General features: G+C 44.8%; 1 protein-coding gene across 6 annotated transcripts in view; it reads left to right on the top strand.

The window, feature by feature from the left end:
* Wwc2 (WW and C2 domain containing 2) overlaps positions 1 to 12,804 on the top strand; it is a 167,194-nt gene that overhangs the window by 89,554 nt on the left and 64,836 nt on the right. For all 6 annotated transcript variants that reach the window (XM_021169475.2, XM_021169476.2, XM_029480323.1 and 3 more), the window contains 2 exons: positions 2,823 to 3,026; positions 4,223 to 4,299. In XM_021169475.2, coding sequence (XP_021025134.1) covers positions 2,823 to 3,026; positions 4,223 to 4,299 — 281 coding nt within the window. The remainder of the gene's footprint in view (positions 1 to 2,822; positions 3,027 to 4,222; positions 4,300 to 12,804) is intronic.

The raw sequence follows: 12,804 nt of genomic DNA, 5'->3' as shown, positions 1-12,804 counted from the left end.
TCTGCCCTTTCAGGACATGTCCTCTTGGGATGGTGGCTGTAGCATGTATTAACCCCTAGCAGTTTCATGGATGTGTATCTTTTGTATACTTAAATCTTTTCTTTTTAAAATAATAAGCATTCAAATTTGTGCTTTAGAGAAAGCTCTGCTTGTATTAGCCAGTGAGTATGAAGCAGGAGCTGTAAGTCGAGACAGTAGCTGCATGTCCTACTGAGCTCGACCTTTGTGTGATCACCCAGGGCTTCTCTGAGCTCTAAGAGCCTTTCCTGTCTGAACTGCTTCAGTTTGGTGCCATACCTTCTATCTGGAGGCCAAGTCACACATTCCCAGGAGAGTCTGGCCCCGAAGTCCTGTGGGCCAATGAACATCTCCTCAGGTCGGTCTCTCTCTCTCTCTCTTTCCCCCCCTTCCCTTTTCCCTCTTGCTCGGGTCCCGCTCGCTTGGGCCCCACTTGCTCCAGCCCATAGGTTTTTTATTTGTTTATCATTACGGATGGTTGTGAGCTACCATGTATCGGGTGCTGGGAATTGAACCTAGGTCCTCCGCAAGTGCGACAGTGTTTTATATCATTGGTCTCACGTGACCTTAATGTGGGTCTTTGTGCCCTTCATCCGAGTCTTTAAAAGTATATGTAACCAACTTTAAACCTTACTTATTAAAAGCAACTTTTCTTTCTGCATTCCAGGGAGGCAGAAAGAGACAGAGACAGACAGACAGACAGACAGAGAGAGAGAGAGAGAGAGAGAGAGAGAGAGAGAGAGAGAGAGAACATGAGAACTTGTTAGGCAAGCAAGCACTTGCAGTGTCCACATTCCTAGCCCTTCAGTCCACTTTGTTAAGGTGTAGCTAACAGTGAGTGACACCTGTTTTCACTATACAGCTCTTGAGTTCTAACAGGTATATATTACATAATCTTTGTAATAACCGTGAGATAGAATGTTTCTGTCCCCTCAAAAAGGACGTTTGCCCTTCACTATAGTGAGTAGCATGACTTTCCAGGTAGCCATGGGTCAGTTTCTGTCTTTGCTCTTGATTTCGTATGAATGGTTATACATTGAGCCCTGTTTGGGGTCTGAAAGTCATGCTTATTGGTGTTTTTTGTTTTTGCTTTGTTTTTTGTTTTGTTTTTTGAGACAGGGTTTCTCTGTATAGCCCTTGCTGTCCTGGAACTCACTTTGTAGACCAGACTGGCCTCGAACTCAGAAATCTACCTACCTCTGCCTCCCGACTGCTGGGATTAAAGGCGTGCGCCACCACGCCTGGCTATGCTTATTGTTTGTATCTTTTTCTTGTTATTGCTGAGTGGTGCTTATTGTATGGATATACCAAAAATTAAACACTACAATGGGTAGCCTTTGTCTGCTGTGAATAAAGCTGTGAATAAAGATGTTTATTCGGGTATTTCTATTAATGCACACTCTCGTGGTTCCTCAGTAGATGAGTTGCTGAATACTGGGCTGTATGACAATAAGCTGAATGTTTTATGAAACAGTTGCTGCCTTGAATGTTTGGAGCCATGATGAATGAGATCACAGTTGCTTCATACTCCCTCTGGCACCTTGGTGCTGGCAGTTTTAAATTTTGATCTTGTAAGAATTCATTCTTATTATTGTTTTGCCTGCATGTGTCTGCCATGTGAATGCAGGGCCTGTGGAGGCCAGAAGAGAGTCTATAGCTGGAACTGAAAAATGATTGTGAGTCACTGTGTGGGTGGTGGGAATCGAACCCAGGTCTCCTGTAAGAGCAGCCAGCGCTCTAACCATTGAGCCATCTCTCCTGCTCCACAGATTGTGATCACTTGCAGTGTCCGATGCTGTTGCTCCATAGTTTAACATGCACTTCACCAGTGGTAGGAGCCTCTTTACCTCCTCTCCAGCCAAAAGTGTTCATTCTTGTGACTTGTCAGTGCGGACATTTTGAGGAGCGCTCTTAGCCAACCTGTGCTAGCCTTCTTGAGGCTGCACAGATGCCACAGTTTGCCCTGTCAGCCATGTTTACTCCACAGTCTGACACCAGCACGTGGCATCTCCTTGCGGCCCCCCCCCCCCGTATTCACAAATACATTTATTGTAAAATAAAAGGGTTAGAGTGACCCCTCCCAAGGCCCATGTTTCGTTGGCAGGGGTTATTATTGGGTTGGAGAATTTTACAGTCACTAAAGGACTTTCTCCTCAGAGCAAGAACAAGGTGGCTTCGGTATTAAAATTTCTAATCTACCACAGGGTTACTGATATTTTTGGTAAAATATAATAAAAAATTGATTTATAGAAAAATTGCATACCCACAAAGAACTGTAAGTCCCAATACTTACAGAGTGAACAGATCTGTCCTCACTGCGGAACCTGCTGGGAAGGGGCAAGCATTCTTACGGGTTCCTGCTCTCTGTTTATTGCTGTGAATTTGTAGACCAGAGATGGTCTGTGGCCAGGTAGAGGGTACAAGGATGAGTGAGACTCCTGTGTTAGATCAGTGCGAGTGTGGCCTTCAGAGGGCCACTTGGCTCAGAGTATCCACAGCCCTGGATGCTGATGATAATTTGGATCTTGTTTTTGGGAGTACTGGGGAGCCAGAGAATTCACAAAAGGATGATGTGATGGGTGACGCCTGTGTGACGGGCTTAGAGTTGCCGTACGCTGTTGTCCAGGACTGTAGATGAAGGGCAAGGGATGGCTTCGGAGTACATAAAGAAAAGACGAGTCACTTCTTAGACGTTTCCAGCAGATGCTTGAGAGGATACAGGAATCCAGACCGGCTGCCCCTCGATGCATGATCCCACAAACATCATGAAACCCCAACATAAATCCCCACTGCTGTCTTTTCAGAAACCACACAGATTGAGGATCCGAGGAAACAGTGGCGGGGCGAGCAGGAGAAGATGCTCAAGGACTATCTCTCCGTGGCCCAGGACGCACTCAGGACGCAGAAGGAGCTGTACCACGTGAAGGAACAGAGGCTGGCGCTGGCCCTCGATGAATATGTGCGGTTAAATGATGCCTACAAAGAAAAATCAAGCTCTCACACCAGCCGTGAGTACGGTTCACACTCCACAGCTGAAGGTGGGATGTGGAGGTGACAGTCACTTACACTCCTGTGGTTAGATTTTGAGCCCTTTCCCTCCTAGGCAAGAGCTCCTCCACGCAATGGAGATGAGGGGCGGGGCACCCGGGAAGTGCCCTACCCCACTCAAGGTGCAAGCTCCCCATTTGGGCTTGGACAAACCTCCTTTTTTCCTGATGCTTCTGCCTGGCTGGCTTTTGTTTATGAGTCAATGTCTGTGAGAACGAGCAAAGGAGGCCAGAGGTGTCTGATCCCCTAGAGCCCGAGTCACCGATGGGTCTGAACTGCCCGGTTTGGGTGCTCAGAACTGAACTCAGAACCTTAGAGAGCACAAACACCCTTTGCAGCCCAAATTTGAGTCATTTAAAGGGGATCTCGATCACTGTTGTTACAGGGAGGGTCTGGGACTGTTGGAACTTACCCTTCAGTTTCTCCATTCATGTGTCAGTCATCTGGAGCAGGCCTTATTTAAAGCAGCAGCTCTGATGGACTCAGAAGTTATAAGGAGCTACAAAAGCATGGAGTATTAAGGACCCAGAAGTTACTTACTTACTGAGTGACCTTTTGTTGTTGTTGTTGTTGTTGTTTTTCTTTGTGTTTTGGTGTGACAAAGGCTTGAAGAGCCAGACCTGGTAGCTCATGCTGCCAGTGATCCTTGCATTTGGAAGGCTGAGGCAGGAGGATCCCTGCAGCTTTGAGTCTAGCCTGGGCTACATAGTAAGATCCTGTTTTTAAAAAGAAAATAGGTTTGAAGTAAGCATGAGAGCCTATCTTCTAAAAGAAAAAAGAAAACCAGATCCATAAAAGAGCACAAATCTTAGCTCTGTGTGTGTGTGTGTGTGTGTGTGTGTGTGTGTGTGTGTGTGTATGTTTTGTGTGTGTATGTGTACTACAGGAACCCGGATGGGCCTTGTGTGTGCTGGGCACCTGCTGGACCACTCAAGCTTTATTTTAAGCCAGGATCTCACTAAGTTGTCTAAGCTGCCCTTGAGCCTTCCCTTTAGCCCAGGAAGATGTGATTCTGCCTCAGCCTCCCATCTAACTGGGGTCACAGGCCTGGCTGGGATGCCACGTCCATCCCATGAGCCTTAACTTGTCACATGAGTAAATTCTAAGCTTACAATTGCTGCAATTTATAAGTAATATTTTTTTCTCTCTCTTAAAGTCTTCTCAGGGTCTTCATCTAGCACCAAATATGATCCTGATATTTTAAAAGCTGAGATCTCCACCACGCGATTAAGGGTAAGATTGCTTTTACTATAGTTTGAGATTGAGCAAGTGCGTGGGAGCTTCGAGTCATGAAGGGAGCATGGGTGGTCAGCTCCCAGCTTTGTCGCTGTAGGAACTTCTTCACTCTGCCCTGCTGGGTAGTTTCCGCCTTTGTTTGAGGTTTGGATTACTTTGGTCTCCCATCCGAGTTCTTACCAGGCCTGACTCTGCTTAGCTTCACAGATCAAATGAGATCTGGTACCCTCGAGTAGTATGGCCATAGACTGGGATTACCTTTGTTGCTGATGTAGGCTTTTCTTATTAGCGGTTCGTGTATGCAAGGGAACCCTTGCATCCTGATAGTTTACTTTCCCCCTCTGTCTCCAAAGACACTTTGTTCTTTAAGCAGATGTCCTGGTATTTTAAAAAAGTGCCTGCAACTTTCACTACCTTGTCTGTCTATCCTTCCTCCTCAGGAAGGATTATCTCCTGACCATTGCTCTAGTTATTTTGATATGGCTGTGAATACCGATCTGGTTTATCCTTGATTGGGGAATCATATGGGCTGAGCATGAACAAACTACCTCATATTTAATAAATATGGCCTTGAGGTACATTCCCATCATAACTGTAAACGCTGCTGCGTCCTCTCACATTGTGCCCCACAGCCATTCTCCCTGGAAGCCCCGCGTGCCTTAGCATGGAGCCTCATGCCTTCCTTGGCATTTGTAAAGCCCAAGTGCTCCCAGGACATTATTTCAGGATTCTTCCACATCTACATCACAGTCATGTTTAAAGTTACAGAAGTGCTGCTTTGGTAGGCAGAGATGTCTGTTGTACACTGATGTGCGTCTTTATTCCAGCTCCTGACCACTAATAAGTAGGCCCGTATGTACACATCTTACATGTTTTTTGGTGCAGACTAGACATGTACACTTTCTTTTGTTTTTGGAAACAGGGGTTCTCTGTACCCTGGCTGTCTTCGGATTCACACTGTAGGCTAGACTGGCCTTGAACTCACAGAGACTACCTGCCCCTGCTTCTGTCTCCTGAATGCTAGGATCAAATGCGCCACCACTGCCCAGCTCCAGCTTCTTTTTGATAGAAGAGTGGAATTGGTTTGTCAGAATGAGCACATCTTATAAGCTAGTAGGACTAGCTTAGCGAGCCTGTACCTCAAAACAAACAGACAAGCAAGCTGACCCACCCCTGTCTTTTGATGGATATTGCCAGGGTTTCAACCACTCTTGCTCCCAAATATTAGTACTAAGTCTCTAAATCACTTAATACATATGACTTTTGCTTACATCCCATAGACTTTGAATTTTTACTATCATGTGCTTCCAAATATAGTATGCTGCTTCATTTTCAAACACCTGGAGATTTTTTTATTATTCTTACTTATTTCAGCTGAGTTCTACTTATGTGTTTGTTTTTAAATGGTTTTATTTGTTCATTTTGGTTTCTAGTCTTTGCCCACATTCTACACATTATAGTCACTTTATATTTCCATGCCTCAATTAACCTGGTGCCTGGACCTTCTGTCCTGGGGCCCTTGGGTATAGGCTGCTTTTCTGTTGGCTTCCGGTCAGTTCTTGGTCCTTACAGATTTAAGCCATACAGCGCATGTGCGTAAAGACAAAGACAATTTAAAGCTTTGGGCCGTCTTACATTTTTCAGAGCATTTAGCATTGCTTCTTATAGGCATTCAGGGCAGATGATTTAAATCCAGTCGGAGTTGCAAATGACTGTAATTCAGTCCCCAATCCCTATGGGTGGGTCTGGCTCCAGTTTACCCTGGCTCTCAGGCAGAGCTCTCAAAGTTGCCCATGAGCCCATGGAATGTCCCGGGCAAACTCCATCAGCTTCCATGAGACTGAAGTCGTCACCTCTGGCTGAGCCGTGTGAGCCCTGTAGGCCTGACTACCTTACCCATTGTTTCCCAGGCCTCAGTCGCCGTCTTCACCCACCTTCTCTGCAGGTTCCTCAAAAAAGACAGCGATCAAATGTGGTCAGGGCTCCAGATAGACCGTTTGGTTTGGTTTCCTTACAATGTGTGCAGTTGTTCTATTTTTTTAAAAGGCACAAGAAAACTCCACATGTGAGTTTATGTGTGGCCCGAGGGGTCTGACTTAGCAGCGGCCCTCCTTTCAGGCTCCAGAACAAAACAGAAACGAGACCCCAAAGTGCAGATCCGGGTTCCAGAGACTGGAAGTCTGGTTCGTCTTCATTTAACTTAGAAAATCACGTGGAGAGGTGATGTGTGTGATCCTGTAGTAAATGCTGGCCCTCTTGCCTATCAGTTTGTCTGCAGTTCTGCAGTTTTTAGGACTACCATGCCATCCCTCAAATACCTTGCTGTTGTGTCAGTATGTTACTGTGATTCATTTCAGCTTGATAACTTAATTTTAGAACACGGAAATGAAGGCATTTTTGCTAAGACTCACTCATCTACCACTACTTGATTGTGACTTTTTAGGGAGTTATTACTGTCCTTGGAAATATTAACCAGTTTCCATACTTATCTTTTATAACGCAAGTCATAGCCACAGTAGGCTACTGGAGTCTGTGCATTTAAGGAAAGAAGTATTCAAACTTTGGGAGGAGGAGTGGTTAAAAACAAACCATTAAGGCCCCTCATACAAATAGTCATGAAAGGGCTGTCAACCAGGGGTCTCAGGAGCCCGCCCGCCAAGTGGTCACGCCTCCAGATCTGTTTCTCACTGAGTCTTGGCAAGGCTTACGTTGTGCCAGGATTTCTGGTCTTGATTAGGTATGTAGCACATCTGTTTGTTGCCTTGCTGCTACCAGGTGAGTCAGAGAGAAGTGTTTCTGTGAAAGGAGGATGTGAGGGGGTCACCTGCCCCGCCCTGCCCTCACCTCTGTCACTGGTGCTGATGGGCAGGTGAAATGGCTTTGAAGCAGTCAGACCCCGATTTGCTGCTGCTGCTGCTGCTGCTGCTGCTGCTGCTGCGAGGCCGAAGCTGGAGCCTGATGAGCACTTTGCCTGGCTCTGCTAACTCCTCAAGTCTGGGTTGGGCAGCACTTGGGGAAGGGGATGGGTTTCGCTGTAGAGTCTCTGCAGTTGGGACAACCTGGCTTGTCTGGGCTGGCCTAGCCAGCAGCATCCCTGTACACAGACGCTCCTTTCATAAACTGATGTCGGACATGGGAACTAACGAAGGAGGAAGGCCAAAGAAATGACCCTGACTTGGTCCATCCTGGAGATCCGGGAGGGTCACTTAGTAGGAATTTGAGCAAGGGATTACTTACCAAAATGGGTGACTCTTTTTTTTTTTTTTTTTTTTTTTTTTGGCTTTTTGAGACAGGGTTTCTCTGTGTAGCCCTGGCTGTCCTGGCACTCACTTTGTAGACCAGGCTGGCCTCGAACTCAGAAATTCGCCTGCCTCTGCCTCCCGAGTGCTGGGATTAAAGGCGTGCGCCACCACGCCCGGCCAAAATGGGTGACTCTTACATACATGTATCACCAAAGATCGCAGCTCCACATGAGTGAAGGCTCATGCCAGCTACATCCTGGAGTCCCCTGCACTTACATTTAAGGTTTGATTTGTAACTGTGAATAGAGTTGAAATGATTAATATGAAATATTTCACCTCAAGTAGTGTTCTAAATGATGTAATAAAATCATAGTAACATACTTGATATAAATCCCTACAAATACGATTGACTTTTGGCGCACATGAAAGGTCTTTGTATTTGTATTTTGTATAAACTTTAGCTTAAAGTAAGGGTGGTGGTCCATGCCTAGGGTCCCAGCACGTCGAACGCTGATGCAGGAGGATTGCAAGGATTGCAGGTTCCAGCCTGAGTAGGCTCTGCATTCAGGCTGGAAAATCCAATAAGACCATCATAGAAACACGCACACGCATAGACTTTGTCTTGCATTCTGAGCTCCAGATGTGGCTGATGTGATTTTGGGGTGAAGATCTGGATAGTCGCACATAGCATGTGCTAACCTGTAACCCCAGCGTTTGCGTTAGATGGTTCATTCTTAGGATGAGCGATTTGTTTATTGATAGTTGATGTTTGGCTGAAGAATACAGCACAACTTTCATAGTGATTTGGAATGAAATTGGAACTTATATGACTAAGAGAAAGAGGAAGCAGAGAAATTGAGAGAAGACGACTGTCCCACTATCCTGTGCCCTGCTAATAACTTCAAAGTCACTGCATAACACACTTGTGCCCCCCTTTCTCTCAAAAAATCAGTGCCAGGCCTTGAAAGATATGACAGTTATATCATGGACTTAATGATATTTTATTTCTTTTTCTCTAATACTTTGTCTACTTTGTAAGGGCACTCGCTCTACTGCAGGCTGAATAACATGTACGAATGGACGCCCTCATTGACACTGCTGCTGAGGGCTTCTTATTCTTCTCACTTGTGTGAGTCACGAGCCTCTCGCTCTGACTCTCAGCACCCTTAGCTTTCCCGTGCTTGCAGCAATTTGCAAAATTAAATGCTGTGGACTTCTCTAGGAAAGAATGAACGTAGTCTGAACAGACAGCATTGGCAGGTGGAGAAATCCATTTGTAAATGATTAGCCTTGATGGTTTTATAAAGCCCGGACAAACAGCCAGGCAGAACAGGAAAATAATTTAAAGTAGACTGAAGGGAATTATTTTAGATTAAGACACTTTATTGGGCTTAGAGAGTGAATGTGCTTGAAATATATTGTATGCTTGTCTGAAATTATAAAAGGATAAAACAAGCATAGCACTTGCTGGCCTAGAGCTCACTATATAGACCAGGCTGGCCTTGACTTTGTAGATCCACCTGCTTCTGCCACCCAATTCTAGGATTAAAGGCACAGATCAAAATACGTTTTTGTTTTTGTTTTAATAGAAAAGGTTATGTATCTTTTGGTCCCAGGTAGTCTTAGTCTGGTCTTATACCTCTTTGCTCTGATGGTGCCCTTTGTAGTTTGATGACATACAAGACCTACACACATGCCAGGTTCTGTGTAGGAGAGAACGTGTAGTATCTGTCTTCCTGTCTGTGAGTGTGGGTTCCCTCAGTGTACCAGTTCCAGATCCATCCGTTCTCCCACATCTCATTTCTCCTTGTAGCTGAGTGCAGCCCGTTGTGTGCGTGTGCTGCGTTTTCCTAGGGCCTCTGGGGATGGATGTCCAGGCTCCTTCCATCTTCTTGCTGTTGAGCACACTTGTGAATTGACAGCTGCCTGTCAGGATTGACTCAAAAGTAAGAAAGAATCAAAAAGAGGTTAAAAAAAGGAGGGGGGCAAACTTAAAAAAAAAAAAAAAAACACAAAACAAAACTATCACTTCCAAAATAGCAAATATCATAAGAAACTTATACTTATTACATTTAAATTTTGAGATGAAATGAGAAAAAAAATTTTAAATTACTGATCAAAATTGACTCAAGCTAGGCAGGGTAGCATATGCCTTTAGTCCCAGCTCTTGGGAAGCAGAGGCAGGTGAGTCTCTCTGAGTTCGAAGCCAGCCGTGTGTATATAACAAGCTGCAGGCCAGCCAGAGGTACATGGTGAGACTCAGTCATCAAAGCAAAATAAAGCAAAACGCCAGCTCAAAACAAAATAAAACAAACGAACCTGCATTGTACAAATGTTGACATTTCAGAGAAACAAGATTAAACAAATATAAGTTTAACAGCGAATTATTATATGTGGATTAGGTGAGAGTTTTAAAAATATATATGTCAGGTATATTAGCCTAGATGCCAAAATCCTAAAGTAATTGCAGCAACATTTAAAAATCATACATTATAACCAGCTTGGGTTTCTTCCTAGGAAAACACAGCTTAGCATGTGAATATGATTTACTTAAAATAGTAACACAGTAATGGGAAAGAAAGAACCTTTCCAATAGAGAAGTTTGAGCTCCTACTCATGTCTTTAAAATTGTGTGTGTGTGTGTACACTTGTGCTCTGTGTGCATGTGGAAGTCAGAGGGCACCTTGTAGAGTCAATTCTGTAGCTTGTGTGTGGTTCCAGGAGTTGTCAGGCATGCACAGCAAGCCCTTTCCCTCTGCACAGCCTGGCTTCACTCGGCCTTAGGTCTTTAAGCCAAGAGGCAGTGAGCACTACTGCATATAGTATGAGCAACACAAGAGACTCCGTCTCAGGGTCGGGCCAGGTGTTCAGGGTATGCGCCATTAGGAAGGTGACATTTACCAAAAATTGGCAGGGGTGGTGAAGAAGCTAGTCTGGTGAGAGGAGCTAGGGTAAGGTTATGATGTGGAAAAGCGCAGGGTGTTCTGGGTACAGCACGATGTCAAAGGTCGCCCATGGATGCATCGCTGGGAGTAAGCGCAGAGAAGAACTGGCTTATGGGCCAGCCGAGAAGTAAAGATGGCACACAAGCCCCACAGAACACTGTGAAGATCTTGAGGTTTAATTTAAAATAAGAGATTGTCCAAGTATTTATCACTTGAATTTATTTTTGGCTACTTTAATCAGTTTGTAATGTAATTATTTCTATATTCCATCTTTTTAATTTTTCTTATTGTACTTTTTAATTTTAAAAACTTTCTTAAGTAATATTTCATCCATTTAAAATAACACACATTAAACTTTTAATGGGAAGCCACCAAATGGACAGGTTGATAGGTTTCAGACTAGGTAGACCCCTCATTATCATAATGTAAATGTAGAACACTTGAACTTGTCCCCATTAACAGTGACTAATCACTCTACACACCTCTTCTTCAGCCATTCAAGCTGCAGGCTGTAGCCAGCGTTTTGTCCTGCATCCTTTTGTGTGTTGTGTGTTGTGGCTGTTTCACACAAATGTCAGTGTGGTGGCTTAAATAAGAATGGCTCCTCAGAGGCTCATATGCCAGTCATCAGGGCGTGGCATTGTTTGAGAAGGATTAGGAGGTGTGGCCTTGTTGGAAGAGGTGTGTCATGGAGGGGGGTGGTCTTTGAGGTTTCAAAAGCCTGTGCCAGGTCCAATTCTTTCTCTGTCTGCTGCCTACAGATCAGGATATAGTTCTAAGCTCCATCCAACGCCATGCCTGCCTTTGTGCCACCCTGCTTCCTGCCATGATTGCAACAGAGAAACCGCTGAAATTTGGGGTTAGCAAGCTCTGATTTAAAAGGTTTCTTTCGTAAGAGCTGCCAGTGGTCATGGTGTTTCCTTCACAGCAATAGAGCACTGACTGAGACAGTCAGCTCTAAGAATATGCCTTCTTTAGTTGGCTTCTTTGTTTCAGTGATGTTTCAAAGGTCCCTTCTGTGTGGTAGCATGTGTCAAAGCAACAGTCCTTTCTAGCATCGAGGAGCAGACTGTCTGTATCCTTCCATCAGACACTGACAATCTGATTCGTAGGTGACTGAGTCTGAGTCTGTGAACATACATGTATTCTGTGGACACACATGTATTCTGTGGACACACATGCATTCTGTAGACACACATGTGCTCTGTGTATACGCATGCATACATATTTGAGAAGATACACATCCATTTCTCTGGATATTTGCTTGGAGTGGAATTGTTGAGTTATGTGATAACTTGCTGGTCGATTTTTTTGTGTGTTCATAGAGAACGTTTACATAGTTCTGTATTATTTTTATTTTCAGACAGTAAATTCCTAGATGTTCTTAGGATTTTTTCACATAGGTTTTATAAACATTTTTTTTTATTGAAGTATCAATTTTTTTTGTGGCTATCTTGTCTCTTAGGGCAGAAACCCTTTAATTAGTCATCAGAAATGGTTCTAGCAGCTCTGGGGTTCTGATTTCCTCTGTGTTTTTAAAGTTTAAAAACGGTGTTCTTGGCCCTCTTGTTATCCGGAGTTGATGAGATGTGGTGCCGATGGGAGCAGGGTGGGAGTCGTGGGGAGATTTCCAGAGGGAGCAGGGTGACAGTTGCCCTTTCTCGCCTTATAGAGGAGCTGCCTGCGCGACAGGGGAGTGACCGAGAAAGGGGACACTACTCATTAGTAAAATACCACCTTGCTCGTTAGAGCTTTAATGCTGCTGGGTTCACCTCAGGGGCAAGCCTGGGAAACCTGCCTGTCTCCCGCTCCTCCTCATCCTCAGTCTCCTGCTTTTGAAATACAACGGTGCTCCAGGACTGTGCCAAGTGGGCAGAGGTGCTGTGGGTTCCAGCCATACATACTCCACCACGGTGTCTTCCTAGTTTTCAGAAATGACTTTGAAGTCAATTTAAAGTGTCAGTTACTTTGACTCAGTCAGTAGAGAAAGCAGGGAGTGTACAATGGTCCTGAGTGTCTCTCTTGCTTCTGACTCTGCACTCTGGGTCGCAGGTTTGATTCTGAAGAAACCTGCGTATAAAATTAGATGGTGGTTATTCAGGCATAAGGGGAGGCGCCGACTCCGCGTGTGGGCCTGTGCTTGTCTTCAGGTCTGGGCCAAGGAATATGGACACTTCTAACTTGAAAGGAAGGGCACAGGTTTCTCGTAGCCCAGTATGCTGTAACTCTAACTGGAGCTTTAAAACATCTCCTGGGTCCTGGGTTCCACACAGCTCTGTTAGATTCCCCACTGTTTTCTCCTCAGGTTCCATATT

The sequence above is a fragment of the Mus caroli genome, chromosome 8, assembly GCF_900094665.2.
Source record: "Mus caroli chromosome 8, CAROLI_EIJ_v1.1, whole genome shotgun sequence".
Lineage (NCBI taxonomy): Eukaryota > Metazoa > Chordata > Mammalia > Rodentia > Muridae > Mus > Mus caroli.
This window is presented reverse-complemented; position numbering and strand designations above follow the sequence as displayed.